General features: G+C 42.9%; 2 protein-coding genes across 2 annotated transcripts; one reads left to right on the plus strand and one right to left on the minus strand.

Moving 5' to 3' along the window:
• Nucleotides 1-1,585: 1,585 nt before the first annotated feature.
• On the minus strand, nt 1,586-8,677 carry rnft2 (ring finger protein, transmembrane 2). The gene is made up of 10 exons (XM_079743894.1): nt 8,589-8,677; nt 8,325-8,402; nt 7,526-8,055; nt 7,161-7,237; nt 6,917-7,017; nt 6,430-6,583; nt 4,221-4,370; nt 3,446-3,511; nt 2,752-2,853; nt 1,586-2,541 (listed from the first exon to the last, which is right to left on the minus strand). Exons 2-10 carry the CDS (start codon nt 8,369-8,371, stop codon nt 2,407-2,409), a joined length of 1,362 nt encoding a protein of 453 aa, XP_079600020.1. The 5' UTR covers nt 8,372-8,402; nt 8,589-8,677; the 3' UTR covers nt 1,586-2,406.
• Nucleotides 8,678-8,779: 102 nt separating this feature from the next.
• spring1 (SREBF pathway regulator in golgi 1) lies at nt 8,780-11,699 on the plus strand. Its single transcript, XM_079743883.1, has 5 exons — nt 8,780-9,353; nt 9,470-9,626; nt 10,077-10,228; nt 10,468-10,581; nt 11,052-11,699. Exons 1-5 carry the CDS (start codon nt 9,258-9,260, stop codon nt 11,133-11,135), a joined length of 603 nt encoding a protein of 200 aa, XP_079600009.1. The 5' UTR covers nt 8,780-9,257; the 3' UTR covers nt 11,136-11,699.
• Nucleotides 11,700-20,526: the final 8,827 nt, after the last annotated feature.

Raw genomic sequence — 20,526 nt, forward strand, 5'->3', positions numbered from 1 at the left:
AGAGAGAGAGGGGGGGGGGGGGGGGGGGGGGGGTGTTGCAGATAGCTAGACAGAAGAGAGCATGTGAGGAAAATACAAACACAGTTCAGATTTGAGCCAGACAACGAGGGAGCGTTTAAAGGAGTAAAGCGGGGACATCTGGAGAACTCGATCGACTTTGAGTCAAGATGTGTTGGTTACCTGTGGACCAGCCTTTGGCTCTCCTGGGCGACTCAGTATTTGGCCAAGGTCCCACAACAGAAGCATGCTCCGCCACACAACTTCTCGCATCCCATTTAAGGACCATCGGGGATCAGTTGGAGAAACGACGGGCTGCAGGGGACAAGCGATGCAGACAAGAAGAACAACTAAAGAGACAAAGCAGGCATTTTAAGAGCTTTATTTATACAACGGTCCACCTTGCTGTCCTTGTTCTTCTGGTCCGACGGCGACACCTGTAGGGCACTAGGTCGACTGACAGCAACACCAGCAACAGGTATATCCAGGTGAATGTAGTCGCGTGTCATGAGTTCTTTCTTGCGTGCCACATTACAACTACGTGTTGACAGATGTCAAGCATAATTGAACGTGTCTGACTAATTTGCCCTACATAAAATGGTTACTTTGCAATGTTTTTCTTTTATCTTTGTCATTAGATGGTGCCTTCAGGACATGCAGGGGGAACCAAGCTACGAACAATTTGAACTTATTATAAAAGACGCAAACAGGTCGGAAAGGCCGGCAAGTCTTTTTTTTCTTTCTATAAAAACAGGAATGCATATTATTTCGCTCATCAAAACGGTTTGCTATGTTGCGGCATAAACTCTGATGTTGACAACTGAAGCCAAGCAACGCTGCTGACGTCTTCGCAAACTGGCTCTGTAGGACACTTTCATAACACGATGATGTCATCTTCCCCTGATGCAAGGAAGGGAAAACTTCACTCTACTAACTGACCTAATACCTATAATCGTATAATACATCCTTGCACGGAATGGACTGGCGATAACACCTTCGCTGGGCTGGTCTGATCGGGAATCCTATATGAAGTGTTTATTTATCTATTATTTGTATTTATTTTCAAAGCACTTAATGCACATTTAGCAGACTGCATTAGGTTGTCGTGTTGCATAGCCCTCGACTTATTGTAGAGCCGCTGCAAATAAAACAAAATTAATGTACATATGCAGTCAACCAGAACGTGTCTTGAGGTTTTTGTTTACAGTATTGAGTGTTCATTTTGTTGCAAGACATTTGATTGTTGTAATTTCATAATTGTTTTACGTGCAATTGTTATAGAACAGATAATTATTAGAAGCATATTCTGTACGTTTTGTTCATGAGGAAAAACTCATTATGTTTTTCTTCTCCTCCAATTGTGTGACGTTGTGTTTATACTCTTTCGTAAATATTTCATAAGAAAATTTAGCAAAATGAAAAATAAGTAACAGGGTTATGTTCATTACTCTATACCCTTACAGGGTAATTGGAGGTTTTAAAGGGATCATTTATTTCTGTAAATGCTTTTCTATTAAATATTCATCAAAACACTCATACTCTACATACATCCTTTATTGTGTCTGTAAATACATTTGATCAACGGGTGCTTGGTCATGAAGTGCACTATTTGAAGAAACTGTTGCTATAATTTGTACTAATTACAAATAACCAAAACTGTTCCAAGCAAGAATAAAAACATCAACAAACAGTACCTTGGGTTGGGTCTAGATCCCACCGCAACCCAACTTGTGTTGAGGATCGTAAATTGCATGATTATGTACAGATACAGATAGTATATGCAGGATGAACAGCAGTAGTTAACCATAATAATAAGACTTAAATTGTATTTATATAGCACTTTTAGGCACACAAAGCGCTTCGTGTGGGATATCCGACCTCCTCCACTACTAGTTTGTTGCACGGCAGCCCATTGGTGAACAGAATGCTCACCACACACTGGCTCTCACATAGAAGAGGTGAGGAACGCAATCATCCAATAAGAGATCAGGGGTGATTAGGTCGCCATGTGGGTAGAGCCTTGGTGGGAATAAGGCCAGGACCCCGGGGTTAGAAAGCGCCATGGGATCTTTTGTGACCAAAGGGAGTCCAGACTTCATTTTACAGTCTCATCGCAAAGTTGTCTTCAGATCTGAGGTGCAATTGACAACGCTAAATTACAGACAGTATATGGAGGATGAAGCAGTGTTTAACCCTCGTCAAACTGGAGGATAAACATGCTTAGGCAGTAGTTAACCCTTGTATATCTGGAGGGTAAACTTGCTACAGCAGTAGTTAACCCTAGTAGATCTGGAGGTTACACATGCTAAAGCAGTAGCTAACCCTAGTAGATCTGGAGGTTACACATGCTAAAGCAGTAGCTAACCCTAGTATATCTTGAAGGTACACATGCTAAAGCAGTAGCCAACCCTAGTAGATCTGGAAGTGGGCTGATGTCGTGCCGTCCTTCCAGCAGCGCAGGCTCTCGATGACGGAGGAGCGACACAGGGGGCAGGACCTCTCCCGGTCGAACCAGAGACACAGGCAGTCCTCACAGAAAACATGCTGTAGAGACGGGCAGCGATGAAACACATTAGGATTTACCAAGTGAGCAGAAACACACAATTCCACATTCAAAATATAAAGTTTCAAGAATATAAATAAATATTTTTATAGTTTTGTTATAGTTAATGGGATTGTTACATAGTAGCTGTTGCTATTTGCTTTATTGTTTTTACTTTTTTAAATCAGGTATAATGTTAAAAGAGTGTTCACCTGGCACTGAAGCACCAAGGGGTCCGTGAACTCATTCTGACAGATGGAACAGACGTCCCCAGCCTCTCCACACTGCTGGCTGCTGGCCCGCACACCAAAACTCTAGCAGGGGTTGAGAGCAATATATATATATATATATATATATATATATATATATATATATACACACATACATATTGTTCTATCCACCCTAGAAAGACAGATTTCTTTATGCAAAATCAAGGGTGGTTGATCATGGAGACAGTTACAAACATACAGACCAAATAAACAAATATAATAAAATGAGTATGTTGCCTTTGATAAATAGTAAATGCCAGTCCAAACAGACCAAAAAGTAATTATTCTCAGATAAACACATTTTGATCAAAATCTGTGATTTTTTTTTTTGCCAAGTAAGCTTTCACAGGATACAAAGAATGTGGATGGTGGGACGGTGCAGAAACACAAGATATAAAATAACAAAAATATATGTAACTAGTAAATAGTATGAGTTATGTCTTCACAACATGCGTCTTGGTACTTTCTTGAAGTCACACCTTTTCTAAATTGATGGTCAAGATCACACCTTTTTCTTATCAAGACTTTGGCCAACACATGCCCAGTTTGGCTGCAGTATTTTGATTTGTAAAAAGATGACCGAATATGAATACTTTTAAATGTATAGTATTTTGGTTTGTCACACAAGAAATCATACCTGAGCACTGCAGAGGATAACCAAGGCCTTGCGAATGGACGACAGTCGACCACAGATGTCAAAGGACTGCAATCAAGAAAATACAATTGAAGTGACTAATTCTTCAAGTATTGGAACATTTAGTAGAACACAACTTAAAAAAATGATTACAATAACGGTAAGCAATGTAGGGCTTTTCCATGTTTTTTTTTACTTGTTCAAGGGACTAATTGCACCATCACTGTGTATAAAGGTCAGCGATTGAGGAACCGGCAATGGAGAAAAGTAGTATAATTTGTATAATACTTATTTAGTATTTATACCATTATAATATTACTTTATAAACATACAAAGAAAACAGAAGGGAGGTGACATCTGTGAGGGTACGAATACAGAGTACATAAAAGCAAACAGAAATAAATAACATGATCTGCAATAATTGCAAGTAATAAGTGTGCATCCACTCACAGACAGTCTCACATAATAGATGTTTAGCTTTAACAACAAAGAGAAAACGCAAAATCTTGTCTCGCTCGATATGTACAGTATATTTCCTTTGGAATCTGCGTCAACCGTTGCAGAGTTCGTGGTCCAAACAACGTGAATATACCTGTATCACACAGATCACACAGTGCTCTGTGTGATCTGTGTTTGAAGCTCTCCAACATGTTTAAAGCTCTTTGGCAGAATCTATACAATGAAGTCATTTTGACAAAGGATTGGTTAAGTGAAGCCAGGGGAGACGTTACCAGATCGTTTAACATTTGTGCAGGACCTGTGGTTCAGTTTGGTTTACCTTGCACAGGCTGTAGATGATGATGAGCATGGCCCCTAGCATGTAGCTAGAGGAGGGGTCTTCTCCCATGATGTACTTGTACCACAGCTGGATGGGCAGCAGGGCCCGGAACAGCTGGCTCAGCTCCTCCACCAACAGATAGAACTTTCCCTTGGAGACACACACACACACACAGACAGAGAGAGACACACAGACACACAAACACACACACACACAAACATGTCAGAATCACTAGGCCTACAAGCTTTCTTAGCAGCATTCCCTTTTTACTTTTATCTGCATCTTTTAGCTTCATATTTTATTTTAACACACATTGCATGGCTGTTGATGCCTAAAATGCACTAATTAGATGGTCAATAAATGTATCCTACTCGTTCTCTAATGCGCATTAGTCAAATAAACATAAACTTGTATAATAAGCTGCTTATGTACACATTGCTGTTACAGACACTCAAACCACCTAAGGGAAAAAACTATTTCAACACATATCCAACACTTTCTTTTATTCACTTTGTGACTAGTCCAGAGCACAGAAAGAGTGTCAGAGCAGAAGAAGAGCTCCAGTTCTTGCAGCTACCTCTCTATCTAGTCAAGTGCAGTGCGGCGATGTTAACAGCCTAAAACAGTGAGCCCCCCCCCCCACCAACCTGGCAGAGGCTCAGAGTGGCACGCTGTCGCTGCAGGACCCAGGGCTAGGCACCACATTGCACAGGAAACTGGCAGCAGCACAATCCACCTGCTACCTCGCAGCCACCATGTTAAGCCTAGCCCGGCAGGGCCTCAGATGCCCTCCTCCCCAAATTACTACCACACATCCAATCCCCATCCCAGGCCCAAAGCCCTCATCTCTTAAGTAGATATTGTTTTTCAACTAAGCCTCTGAAAACATTCCACAGGCGTACAGTACTTCAGATGAACGTTGACGTTGGAACAACAAACAACAAAACCAGCGATGCCCAAATCCAAACAAACGGAACTCCCGGGTGGCCCCTGGGCGTCCCAGCACGGATAATGACTTCCTGGACGTGCGCTGACAAAGATTAATGACTGTGGGTAAGCAGCTCTAAGCAGACAGGTTGGTGGGAAGGAGGCAGACCACTCGCTTGAGGGCAATTCATCTTGGTTATTGTGGCTGGTATCCCACAGTGCCCATCACACCCACGCAAAAGTAGCTGTCACATTTCCACCCTGGACACCAGCCAAGGAGCTGGAGAGGCTTCATAGCCAGACTCAATTGTGGAGCATCCTGCTTATCTGGTTTCAGTTCTTTGTGTTGTCGTTGGGTTCGATCCTTTCCTTCTCTCCTGCATGCGGACAGTCACGCACGCCCACACACTGTACGTGTCCTGTGGCCATATTGTGCTTCCTCTCTGCAGAGGAAGTGCTGCGGTTAGGGGTTTTACACAGGCGACTAATACGTAATTTCCGTGGAGTGGAAAAGGAACACTTAGGCAAACAAATCTAGAACACACACAATGATAAAATGAATGCTCAACTATAACAATTGAAAACACACATCTGCATAGCTGCATGGAGAGCATGTGTGGATGGGCACAGCACTTTAGAGGAACAGCGTGATTTAATATGTTCAAGATGACAACACCAAAGGCTGGTGTTGTCATCTGTGAATAGGTTGTCGTGCTATTGGCTATCTCTTCGTCACACTGCGTCTGCCCTCTGCTTCCTGGCCCGATGCGGTAATGAAATGGAAAGGCTGATGCATGACTTCATCTAGCCACTACCTGGAAAAGGATGGGCAATATATAGGTCTCCCTGCGCGTGCACGTATGTGTGTGTGTTTGCTTGCACTTATGTGTGTATGCGTGTGTGTGTGTTGTGCTGAGGAAAGAGGTAATAGTCCAGCTCCAGGGATCAATGACGTTACCACCATAAACCTCCTGGGGGAAGGTGAACACAGTGTGTGCTGGGTGGGTACTGGAAGGCCCGCAAGTCTGTTAACCAGTGGAAGATTTCATCCAAATACTTTATGATTAAACTATGAAATTATTGCCGATTTTTTTTTTTTTTTATCAGGAAATGATTTGCCTAGTAAATTATTTCCGATTGTTAAAGTAAGACCTCTCAAAATGCTTTTCACCGTAAGTAAAGTTAACGCAAACATTGGGTTTTTGTTTGCCGAGGTCTTCTAGAACAGCGGAATTCATGTTAAATGAATGCAGACGGGATTGTAGAGGTGGAGAACACCTACTCGGGACTTGAAGGCCAGGAAGATCCTGGGAAGGAAGAGGATGAAGCATTTCAGGCTGATGGTGCAGTACTTGAGGACAAAGTCTGTGATGCCCACCACCCAGATCAGATGGAAGAAGTCAAAGCTGTCGATGTTGGGCTTAGCGAAGATGAGGCTGGAGACAAAAACATACATGGGGGCTTATTGTTAGTTGCTGAGAATAATTATATTAAAAAGAGCTAAATTATAATTACTATTATGAAATATATAAAACAAAATTCAGATTCACGCAAATAAATAATAAAACATATAGATACCATGATACTCACAGGACATGAAATGGCAAAAACAGACGCAATCCCTTCATGAAAAATGGAAATGAAAACATAGACAAACAAATAAATACACACCAAAATAAATGAATTACTGAATGAAAGACAAAAGTCTAACCCTAACCCCAACACAAAATAGCAAAAATACACAAATTCCTCCTTAACTGTTAAGTTACCTGTTGTACAGCTCCTCTTCACTAAATGTATAATAGAGATACACGATGTTCCCCGTCAGGAACACAATGATCCACAGAGCAACCAACACAGAGCGCTCCTCCTGGAGGGATAATTGGGCAGGATGTTGATTGCAACATGAAGCTTTTTATCAAACCTTATGATTTTTTTAATTAGTCAACCTAGTCAACTTTTCAATTTTGGTGTTTCCAGGTAATGAGCAAGAGATTAGTATTAACACATTACCCGTAATGACACCTGATGCTTGAATCTGGAATTCGCAAAGGCAAATGTGCTGACCATCCCCACGCATACAGCAATACCTGGAAAGAGTAAATGGTTGAAATTGACATGAGACCTCACAATGGAACTTGAGAACTTTCCAGTATCAGCTGAAATGCTTTTGTTTTTGTTTTCATAGGGATGAGCGATATGTGGATAAGTGTAAAAGAAACAAAAAAACGTTACAAAATGTATAAGAAATTGGAGTCTTTCATATGTTTAGAATTTTCCTACCTTAAACGAGCGTGCTACATATTTGTATTGTGTACATTCTTTGGTATCACATTATTTCTTTGTCAAAAAGGCTCTTAGGGACCATAGCAAGCTACCTAGCTTATGCTGGAAGCAGACTTTAGCCAGCAGGATGAGGATGAAGGGGAAGCCCCTCTGTAGCCAGGTCACCACGGACTTCAGCTCAGAGAGGGCCGGCGCCGGAGTGGACTGCTCCTCCGCCTGGCCCTCCTCCCGGCCGGAGCCATGCCTCTCAGGGCCGGCCGACGCCGCGGCCTGCTGCAGCAGGGACGAGGTCCTGTGCTGCAGCGGCTGCTGGTGGTGGAAGTGGTGGTGGAAGTGGTGGGGCTGCGGCGGGCGGGGAACCATGTAAGAGCCGCCGCCGTCAGAACGATGCGGGGTGCCGCCGTCCTCCCGTGAGGAGGTGGTCATCTGGATGAAGACGTCCGGGGGGGAGCCCAGCACTAGGCTGGCGGCCTGGAAGGGGGCGCCGGACACGGAGCTGGTGGGGACGCCCACCAGACCGGAGAAGAGCTGCTGGGGGGAGACGGGGGAGTCGGGCTTCAGACAGTCGAACACACAACCCTCGTCCAGGCTGCTCTCTGATCCCAGGGTTTGGCTACGGCTCCTGTGTAGGATTAGAAGAGATACAAAATAATTGCATTTTGTCTGCCTGGGAAAGGACTGATCTTGATGTTGGTGCATATAATGCTATACACGCATATTATTCTGTATAACCGATAAAAAAGTGGCCCTAAAATAAGGAAAGGCTTCATTGAATTTTAATTCGCATACGCATACTTGATGTTGCTGGTGCACCTGCACTCAGGTCTAGAAAATAGGTTCACATTGAGAGATAACACCTGCACATAGATAGCCTGCTAAGACCGTCCCCACCTTTCACCGGGCATGCCATCCGTGTTGCTGCTGTGTCTTCTCTGCATGACATGCCGCTCATCAACCCATGAGCCAGTGCTGAGGAAGATAGAGAAGCTGTTGTTAACATCATCACAGGGTTAGGCCTGTAAGGCAACATCCTCGTTCATGCTTTGTCCAATTTAGTGCAAAATACACCGCAACGTAAACATTAACATGAAACGAGTGTTTCAGCTAGCCAAAAATGAATGCATTGACGCTCAATTCAAACGTTTCATACGTTACCTAGGTCTTTCTTGATTTATTTTATTAAGCTAAGAAAAGTGTTTCGTCTTCATAGAGAAATAAACGACGGGCTCTTTTTCCTGTAGGACGATAACGTTTACGTGACGACACGCCTCCCACATGTCTTCAACCAATCGGTGTCCTCCTCACACACGACAATTTCCGCGTTGGTAGTTTGTTGTGATGGCTCCTCTAAAGTAACGATACACCGTAACGGCCTGATGTGTACCTCGTTCTAGAGAGTTTAACCTTCGTTATGCTTGGGCTTGTAACAACACGGACTCGTCTTTAGAATATCATTTAGTTTGTAGTTTGTGTTTTACGCCTTCAGCCCCTAAAGAGGAGCTAGGTGGTGCTTACTAATCACAGCTAGCTGGCTAACAAAGCAGCTGTCGTCCGACATCTTCTTGGGGGTCTGATGAGGGATCGTAACGATACTTAGATTACATCCTAGTTGCGTTGTTTAGCTTCTCAAATGTAACATGGGTTAGCTGACGTCGCTTGGAGAGTAGAAAGTGTCGCCCTACGTGTGGAGCGAATCCAAGTTCCACTTGCCTAACTTGGTCATACAGGAATATTTGGGGTTCACATTATAGATCCTCGTATATTCAGGGCCCCCTGAATATCATCATTTTCCCTGCTCCTGGCACCTCTTGCCAGGGCCATGTCATGATGGTGCTCCGCCGGCTGCTGAGGAGACGCTGGGTCCTGGGAGTGGTGTTCGGGTTGTCCCTCATTTACTTCATCACCAGTACCCTCAAACAGGTACAGCACTTATGCATGTTATATAGGTTAGAATTGAGTACAAACTCCCCAATGGGCATAAACAAATTAAATACATAAAAAGGTCAACATCTTTCATTTTTCTTTGTATTTTGCAGGAAGAAAGAACCATTCGAGACCGCACCCTCTTGGAAGTGAGGGACTTGGACCACCGCATCCCCTGGAAGATCCGTTTCAACTTGGGTAACAGCAGCCGTCAGATGACCCAATGTAGGAACTCCATCCAGGGGAAAGCCCTGCTGACCGACGAGCTTGGTAAGCACATTCACACCAGCAGGGCACCACTGAGTAGCGCAGTGCAAAGATCAGGCTCCATCCAGAGGTTGAAAAGTAGCAAGGTCCTAACACATCAGCTATAACTGTGTGTGTGTGTGTGTGTGTGTGTGTGACAAACGTTTTGATTATCATGTACAGTTCAAAACTATACTCATCAAGACCGTTTTTTCTGCCACTTTTCACAGTTAATTTATGATGGATTAGTTTAGAAGGTTTGCATATATGTTGTTTCTACAACATTACTAGAAGTCACTGAATTAGGGGACTTTTGGTGGACTTTTCAATAATTTTCGCAATAATAACCATGGCATAACCGACTGCTGGACAAATGTTCAGAAGAAAACCCCACCAAGACTCTCACGCCGTAGATGCGTTACCGGTCCGGACTGTATTGGCTCATGTTTATCTGTCTGGCGTCCTGTGTTGCAGGCTACGTGTGCGAGAGGAAGGACCTGCTGGTGAACGGCTGCTGTAACGTCAACGCTCCGAGCTCCAGGCAGTACATCTGCAAAAGCTGCTTGGCCAACGGCTGCTGCGACATCTACGAGTACTGTGTGTCCTGCTGCCTGCAGCCCGACAAGGTGACCATACCAGAACTGCTGAAGCAGCCACTTTCACTTGATCTGCAGTATCACACTGTGGTGTGGCTTTCCTTTTGCATATCTGTTGAGGTTCACGCTGGAAATTATTGATTATTGATGACTGGGATAAGAGGTGGAGAAGCATGATTTGTTGCAGATGAATGAACATCAGAAATTAAAAATGAATTGAATTCTGGTCTGAGGTGCTCATATTCCCACTTTTATACATTTGTTTTTAGCAACCACTCCTCGAGCGTTTCCTGAACCGAGCCGCAGAGGGCTTTCAAAATCTCTTCACTGCGGTTGAGGACCACTTTGAGCTGTGCTTGGCTAAGTGTCGGACCTCTTCACAAGTACGTATCATGGTGTGAAGCCCAATGTACACCGACGTGTTGGACGCCAAACCTTTTTCTTTTTTTTTTACGCTTCGAAAATAGACTAGAGTCCTATTTGAACCCAGGCTTTGAAAAACACAGCATCCATCCATTCGTGCTTTGTGAAAAAATGTATTGTAGTCCTTATTTGTGTCGCATATAATTTGGGTTTCAGAGAAGAGGAAAACCTGGAAATAACTAAGACTATGAGTATTGGGATAAAGTTAAAGTCTGCAAACTTTAAAAAAGATTGTTTGTCCTCAGTTTTTCATACTCCACAGTGTAGTGTTCATCAAAGCATGTCTGACCTTACCTGCCCGCTGCTACGAGGGAAAACCAACCTTTTACATTCAGGACATTCAAATATAGAAGCCATTTAAACTGGGTGTCCCTTTTAGTAATGGATACTGGATGAAAGATAACAGTATAAGTGTCCTTCTGTGTTGCAGAGTGTTCAACATGAAAACACCTACCGAAACCCTCAGGCAAAGTACTGCTATGGAGAAAGCCCTCCAGAACTTCTTCCTATATGAGTGTTGAGGACCAAGAGTACCGGTGGACCTAGATAATACCCATGTGGGACTCCTCATCCAAAATACATACAACAACATCAATAAACGGAGCGCCATCCATTTCAGTGTTGGATTACAACCCACTCAGAGAGCCATCCACCTAAAAAAATAGCCTTGCATTGAAGAGCTATTTAAAAATCTTGAATTATACTTACACTTCATAAGTGCGTAGAAGGCAACATAAATTCATCTGTGATGATTGACAGGTCTTCAAAGCAGGCAGCTCATCCGTTTCCATTTTCAAGCAGGCCTCATTTTAAGATGTTTTTTATTTTGGGACATTTTTAATCCAAAATTGTGTCATCACTTATGTGTGTATGGTAACGCATGCTTATGGAATAACTATTTAACAGCTAATGTGAATGTTATTTTCTTGTAATTTATGCTGTGTCTTCACAGATCATTTTTTTTCTTTTGTAAACAAAATAAAGTAAAGCCATTCATAATTGTAAGAAATATATTGAATTCGACAAAAGTCAACATTTTGTTTTTCTAGTTGATGCCAGTATTAATCTGACAGTAATAAATTACATTTCGATGGATGACTTGTTTCAGGTTTAATATAAATTCCATTTTATTTTCTCTGGAATCTTTAATATTGATTGTTTCCAAGATGTAGTATTCAGATAGTTGTACTAACTGAATGGTTATCAGATGATCAATCAAAGCACACAATACAGCCAATTAATTGTGGACAGGTGTGTGCTGTATTTGTCAGATTATTATCAAGTTATGAGATGTGATGCAGTGAAGGCAATGCACAAAATACATTTACATATACCTATGGAGATCTTGTCCCCGACTAACATTTATTTAGTTAGACACATTTGGGTGCTTTTGTATCACTATTGCAGTTCCCCACTTCTGCACAGTGTTCCGTTGTTTCTTTGGTTCAAAGTTTATTAATATTGCAGGTGTTGTGTGTCCAAATAAGTAGACACTACACTTCATCGCAAAGCACATGCCAAGTGTGAAATAGATCAGATGAACAGTTCTACAGATACGCAAAGGACATTCATACAGAGATGATCTCACTTTATAGGTATATATTATTCATGTTAGGCCCTGCTGTTTTTGTTGGGATAGGCAGTGATATATAAATCAAATCAAGGCAATGAGATTTTCCTAGCAAGAGCTTGGAGGCTCTGATATGGAGTCCAGTACATTTTTAAGATTATAATTAAACAATAATGAATAACTTAATTTGACAACAAGGAGGGCCACATGAATCTTAAGTAGAGTCCAGTGGTTGACTTGCATTGTTGAGATGGGACTTTGACAGCCATGACTGCCATATTACTGTGGGGTGTCCATCTGTCCAGAAGATTGCAACTCATTTTCAGTGATTGGATTCTAAACTGCTGGCACCTTTACCATGATTCTTATCTGCTTCTGGTGCACCCCAGGCAACAGGGAGCTCCCACTTGGGAAGGGCGTCCGGAGTAAAACAATTAATCACGCTGATGGCAGAGGAAACAAATTCTATGTTGTAATTAGGAACCACATCAGAGCCTGTTCTCATTTTCCTCTTTGGCAAGATGATTAATTGCCATCACATTGGGACAGTTTGTCACCTTCAAGTAATCATTTTTCTTGAGCGATGCCAGCGTCCATTCACATGTTTAGCATTGTAAAGCTATAAAAAGGAAGATTTTGTTCTTTAAGGAAATGTATTTAAATTCCTGTTTAGAGAAGAAAAGGCCTAGGACTGTTGCTTCACCCCTCACCCCATTCAGACACTGCTACTGCCACATTAAGACACTGATACTGCCCCATTCAGAGACTGCTACTGCCCTATTCAGACACTACTACTGCCCCATTCAGACACTGCAACTGCCCCATTCAGAGACTGCTACTGCCCCATTCAGACATTGCTACTGCCCCATTCAGACACTGCTACTGCCCCATTCAGAGACTGCCCATTCAGAGACTGCTACTGCCCCATTCAGAGACTGCTACTGCCCCATTCAGAGACTGCCCATTCAGAGACTGCTACTGCCCCATTCAGACACTGCTACTGCCCCATTCAGAAAACTGCTACTGCCCCATTTAGAGGCTACTACTGCCCCATTCAGAGACTGCCCCATTCAGACACTGCTACTGCCCCATTCAGAGACTGCTACTGCCCCATTCAGAGACTGCTACTGCCCCATTCAGAGACTGCTACTGCCCCATTTAGAGGCTACTACTGCCCCATTCAGAGACTGCCCATTCAGAGACTGCTACTATCCCATTCAGACACTGCTACTGCCCCATTCAGACACTGCTACTGCCCCATTCAGAGACTGCTACTGCCCCATTCAGAGACTGCCCATTCAAAGACTGCTACTGCCCCATTCAGACACTGCTACTGCCCCATTCAGACACTGCTACTGCCCCAATCAGACACTGCTATTGCCCCATTCAGACACTGCTACTGCCTCATTCAGAGACTGCTACTGCCCCATTCAGACACTGCTACTGCCCCAATCAGACACTGCTATTGCCCCATTCAGACACTGCTACTGCCTCATTCAGAGACTGCTACTGCCCCATTCAGAGACTGCTACTGCCCCATTCAGACACTGCTACCACCCCATTCAGACATGCTATAAACCCTATAGCTCACCCTGCTTTTAGGAGGCAGACAACTGCTCCATCTTACTTTTGCCTGAATAGGCAGAAACTGAAATAGGTCAAACCAGTTTCCACAGAAATTTATAAATGAAACCAATAGGCTGAGAGGTCTTACCGGACTGCTTCAAGACAACTGACTGGCAGAGGTTTTAGGCCGCAGCCGATGTCAACATCAACGAATACTTGCATTACTACAACAATCAACGAATACTTGCAGTAAGTCATTTCTTACTTTATCTTTATATGACTTGTGCAGTTTTGGGGGCTTGTGCTCTTCCAGTTTTTCTTCACGCTTCATTGTACCATTGACCATGTGTTAACAGACGTAGGACTAAACTGAACTGAAACCAGAAGATTTACAAAAAAGTTGGCCATTTCCCTTTTAATACGTCAAGCTGTCTCCAAATTGACGTCTTCACATTTTTCTTTCTGATCTTAGAACTTTCACAACCACCACAATGAGGAAGAAGCCACCACCACTTCCTAACCGCAAAGGTGTTTTTGATAATCACCAACGGGAAACAGAGCATGACCACTGTCCTGTGAAGGGTCATGGCTTTAGGGTTAAAGTTATTCTCCCCCAAGACTTACCCAGGGCATGTTGGGTGCCATGAACAGCAGGCTGCCCAGGAATTCTAAGCCAGGCAGGGCAGGGATTTTAGGGACACAAAGCTGAGGGAATTGTCAAGTATTTTAAAACATGTATTTCCATGTTCTGATGCTAAACAATAAATTCATTCAACCCCCCCAATAAAACAGAAAAAACAAAAACAAATATACAACATAAAATGGATATAATAAAAAAACACTTGAGAAATAAAGGTCATATCACAAATCTGGCCAAACTTTCCTTGACTATGTCGGTGGGCCGTCCATGGCATTGGTTTGAATTTTTGTTCTGACCCAACCGCCCCACATCTCTTTAAGAGGTACGGTTAATCAACAATAATAATACGGACCAGCAACCACCCTAAGCATGAATGCAAACGTGAATATGTTGTACTGGAAAACATAGGGATATCGTTAATAAATGTGTTTGAATAATAGATTAACTAACTAAGAAACGGGTTTGTGCCTCGTTATATAACTAAAACAATATTTTAACCTTAATGATCTTTATGATTCTGATTCATTTAAAGAGAAGCGTGTCTTTTCTTAAATATGTATTACACTTTTATAATAAACCCATCCAACCAGGTGTTTATGCGAAGAGTTTACACCAACGTTTGGCCTAAATTTATGATAGGCTGTAGCAGCTTTCCATGCCAAGCTCCAACAAGGTAGCTGTACTGGCTCCTCTGAAACCAGGACAAGGGTAGATATTGTTTAAACACGTTTATTGCAGACTTGGAAAAAGAGCAGGTGTTCTGTTCTGACATGTCAGAGCTCTCCTTGAGTGTGTGTGGTGATGGCTGGTTATGGTCATTCTGTGTGCATTGATCGCCCAATGCACTACACTTGTGCAGCCTCACCCTGAGTCCAATCTGTCTGACTCTGGCCAGGTGATGCTGCTTAAAGGTCCCATGACATGCTATTTTATGGATGCTTTAATATAGGTATTAGTGGGCCACTAACACAGTATTCAAAGACGTTCCCGAAATTCAGCCGTGGTGCAGAGTTACAGCCTCTCCGAGCCAGTTGCACATTGAGCTTCCCCCAAATGCGCTGTTTTGGTGTCTGTAGCTTTAATGTAAATGAGGAGGAGCGAGGCGGGTCAAGGAGGAGGGTGGGGGTGTGGCCCTGAGCATCTTGCAGCCACGTTACCAAGCGCTCTGCTTACAGTGGTCTATAGCGAGGCGCACACAGCCTTTAGCCGTGTTCTGTTAATATTCTAGAACACATGGGAGTCCTGGAGCTCTATATCTAAATAATATCACATTATACATGGATATTTATATCGTATAATATATATTATCACGGCCAAAAGCTGTGTGAGCCTCCAGACAATATTATGAATCTCAAACGACCGTGTAGGGGTCTCCGACGTCTCTTGTTCTTCCACGTCCACATCAATCTGAAGTAGACTGAACCACAACATGGAGGAGAAAGGGATTGTTGACCGCGGTTGTCTCCCGCCGGAGCCTTGCTGCCGAGGGACCACCGGCGCTGCAGGAGGCGGTGGTGCCTAAGCGCTGACCGCTGCCGAGGCGGTGGTCCCTCGACAGCGGGAAGCGGGGCTCAAGCGGGAGACATTCCAGGCCAACAATCCCTTTCTCCTCCATGTCGTGGTTCATGTACTTCAGGGAGTCAAAGCCAAAGTTCCTTTCCCCCAATTCATACTCAACCATGGCTGAGATAACCCCCACTACGAGTCTCGTTGTGGAAATACCCAGTGTTTGGAAAGTTCACTTTCTTCGTGAACTAGTTCAAAGTTCAGTTCACAAATTTTAAAATGAACTAGTTCAGTTAAACGTTCATAATTCAAAATTTTGAACTAAGTTCACAGTTCCAAAAAATGAACTAGTTCATAGTTCTTTTTTTCAATATGTTGCTGTGAGCTTTTCATTTTTTCCGGTATTTTGAACATTGAGCCCCCTTTGTGGTTTTTACTAGGATGATATAGAGTGGTTCAACCAAGTATCGTATCGAAATACAGTTTCTATCGTGTTTTATTGCACATTTAGCGCATTTTGTAAATCCCATTGATTTCTGTTGGAAGACTCATTGCTCGTTGGCGGAAACGGAAAGGGGGGGTGTTCACGTTTGGTTGTAGTCTTTTCGCTCGGTTCTAGCCCTACTGATGAGACGGAGAACCGAGCGAAAAGACTACAACCAAACGTGAACAGCCCCCCTTTCCGTTTCCGGCCAACAAGCAATGATTCTAGGAGGTATTCTACTCCGCTGAGCTATGAGCCAGAGAGCTAACGTTATGGATTGTACATATTTATAATTCGAAATTCGTCTGAGCCTTTATACCACAAATACTCTAGGGTCTATAGCATATAACCGCTTTGTCTGATTACAGTTTAATATTTTTTCCACAATTTAACAGCTCTCGTTTTGAAGAATAATCACCGCGCCATTCGTTTCAATGGGAATCGCGCTGGTCTATACTTTCAAAATAAAGTGTACATATTTATAATATGAAATTCGTCCCAGCCTTTATATGACAGATACTATAGGGTCTATAGCATATAACCACCTTTTCTGATTACAGTTTAATGTAACAGTAAGCTGGCAACACCTCAACTGCAAATGAACCGCACGGAGATTACCATGGTAACCGGTCAAACAACACGGCGATCTGCGCGCGCATCCGCCGTGTTGATAGAGAAATAACCCCCCTATTGAACGAAGTTAAACCAAGTGAGGGTGCCGTTCACTGACACCAGAATGAACGAGTTCACAGTAACGTTCATCAGGCAGTAATACAATACGTTCAGTTCACGTTCGCCCAAAATATGAACGAGTTCATGAACTTTCGTTCAGTGAACGCGTTCAGGCACAACACTGGAAATACCAGAGACGAGAGTCCGACGTGTTATGCGCCATAACACCAACAGCGTGTACAACAATTTGTGTGTACGTGTGTGTACGACACACGCGTTACAGTCCTGGAGCTCTATATCTAAATAATATCATATAATAAGTAGATATCTATATCATATAATACATATTATCACGGCCAAGCTGTGTGCGCCTCCAGACGATATTATGAATCACAAACAACTTCGTCGGGTTCTCCGACGTCTCTGGTTCTTCCACTTCCACATCAATCTGAAGTATACTGAACCGCGCGCTGCCTGCTGCCGGCTGCCCGCTGCCGGGCGGTGCTGCTTCGCGGCGGTGGTGCCTCGCGGCAACCGGCGGCAGGCAGCATGTCGCAGTTCATGGGAGACTCAGGGAGTCAAAGCCAAAGTTCCTATCCCCCAATCCAGTTTTTTCAAAGGCGAGCAGAACACATACTGCTCGTTTTACACCGAACGCAAGTTTTAGCCACTGGGGGACCATAGGCTGGCTAGGGGAACTCATATTTATGTTAGAAAACCTCATAAAGTGATATTTTCATGCCATGGGACCTTTAAACCAGCCATCATCCACACTCACAGGTACATTTTGTGTGGTCAAATGTAGAAAACTGTATAAATGTATACATTTGAAGCCACATAAAAGTATTGAATTCCATGTGGTACAACATAGTAAATCTTTTGGGCGAGATAAAAACATTGTTCATATCAAATGTATTCAATGTTTTTGAATCAACACTACTTAGTCATAGTATGAAAATACAGTTTAATAAAAATAAAATCTTTACTCTTTATATAAACAGCACCTAGGCTTATAAACAGTGTGTGTATACAGTGGCTCTTACGTAATCACATAAGATGCCATGTTATGCAGTCATATTAAATAAATATTTAAATATAAATATATTTGGCTTAAAATAAAGTCACAGTTTAAACTTCTTTCTCTTGTCTTTCTCTTAGAAAACAGTTAATAAATACATCTATAAATAAATATGTATACAAGTCGTTGCATGTTCTGGACAGGCACGAATAGAACAGGCACTAAACCAGAGTTATAATAAATACAATAAATAAACATATGTTTAACATGGGCAACAGCTACTTTAGGCTGTGAGGAAAAAGGGTTTGGATTCACCATTAAACAAATAAATATCAAACAATACAAAAACATTAAATAAATATATAAATATAAGACATAATAAAGGTTAGGCAGATTATAGGTTTTCCCCACAAACACTTTTGAGCTCTTGCTCCACATTGATTGACAGGAACTTTAGGTTTGATAAAACCCCCCAGCCATAATATTTCTTGGCATAGCTGCCCTCGATGTTGAGGTCCGGGTGCGCTGGCGTGGTTGGAGAATTAAAGTTGGGGTCAACTTCATTCAGAAGCTCCCCTATCTTTAGGTAATGGTGAGACAATCGATTTACTACCGTTGTGAAGGCCTTCTGTAGGACGGGGTCTGGGTCGGCCCAGAAGTCCATGTTGTCTTTGTTTACGACCCCAAGGTGCCAGGAGAAGAGCATTTCCTGCACAGCGATGCTGTACAGTCTCTCAGCGGGGCTGCTACCACTCACTTTGGCATCAGGAACGTCTTCTGGGATGGAATCAGCCTGAAACTGATGGAAGTCCACCTGTAAGGTCAAACACATGTTGTTAGTGAAACCGTGGCGGTGGAGGTTGAGATCTATACAATAACTAGCTAACTGTTTTAATAAGTCTTGACAGCATCATGGTATAGGATTATATTTATATTATTTTTAGTATTTCTATACCCCCCTTGAAAGAGGGGTTGCAAGAGATCCCCTTTCCCCTGTGTGTGTGTGTGTGTGTGTGTGTGTGTCTGTGTGTGTGTGTGTGTGTGTGTGTGTGTGTGTGTGTGTGTGTGTGTGTGTGTGGGGGGGTAGGTGGGTGGGTGGATGGTTTCTTCTACTTACATAGGTGTCCAGCAGCTGACTTGCTTCGTGCTGGAGGGTCTTTGTGAGACCTAAAGCGCTGGGACACACACTCCAGTTCAGAACGGGCATCGGGAGGACAACCCCCCACTGGACCGCCAGGAGAAGCAGTACCGCTGCACAGGAGGGGACCAGAGGCCAGAGATAAGCACCTCTGATATACACACGTCTTACGCTCATGCACACACACAGGCGCATGCACGCACACACACACACACACACACACACACACACACACACACACACACACAGACACAACAGAATTGCTTATCCTTTTGTTAAAAACGAAAGGATTCCCAATTCTGGTGTGCTGTTTCCCTGTGTGTACTGTGTGTTGCCCCATTATGGGTCCCAACCCATAGTTTCAGACACACTGCCTTAGACCACATAGATTCAGATGAAGATTCATATTGTAGAGATTAAACCATTTACCATAATGGATTGGATTATGTTGGATTCTGAGTTGATGGTCCATGTCGAGCTTCCCCTCTTCTTTTCTGGTTTATGAACAATCCAAGTGAGAACAGCAGTATTTCAAGTCCAATAACCCTTTGGTGAGTGGTTCTAGATATATATACACCCATAGACCAGATAATCTCCGCCCTCTTATTAACCACATCACACACGCACACTGGCAATGACCAAAATATGTGAAATTTTATGCATAGACAATTCCGTCTGATGACGTGTGTTATATGTGTCAACCTGTCGTGTTAACTGAGGTGGGGTCAGAGAGCTGACTGATTCAAGGGCCAGGAGTTGCTACTATTACTGGAGGTATCTCTCCAAATGTAAATGTAAACTTTATTTCAATAGGAATTTGTCATTCATAATGTACTGATAACAAATAGATAGATGATGATGAAATCATGTAGCGCAATCTCAACCCCTGTCAAAGAGGCATTTCATCATCGCCTCCGGAATGCTCAACTTCTTCACACGAAAGCGGATTCAGCAAAAATTCAAAGTTACCACCATTATAATGAGGAAAACAGTAGTAACACATTTTAGAGCCACTTCTTCATTTCAAGTTCTGAAAATATTGAAATTCCAGTAAGGTCAAAGGTAAACACTACCATTCTTTTTATGAATTCCTGATGAATCGTGGCACGAGTCAACAGTAGTTAAACAAATAATTCGAAAATAATCACATATCAGCCTTGGCTAGAGGTCAATAATCACAACAGAGTTATAAAACCAGCAGGGAAAGAGCATTCACTTTCATTGGAACGCAGAATTCTGCATTAATTTCCTCCGCCTTGGTAGGGTTTAGAACCAAGATGGAACCAAGATAGCTGCTTAGTGAAGGGGGCC

The sequence above is a fragment of the Pollachius pollachius genome (genome assembly GCF_949987615.1).
Source record: "Pollachius pollachius genome assembly, chromosome: 1".
NCBI lineage: Eukaryota > Metazoa > Chordata > Actinopteri > Gadiformes > Gadidae > Pollachius > Pollachius pollachius.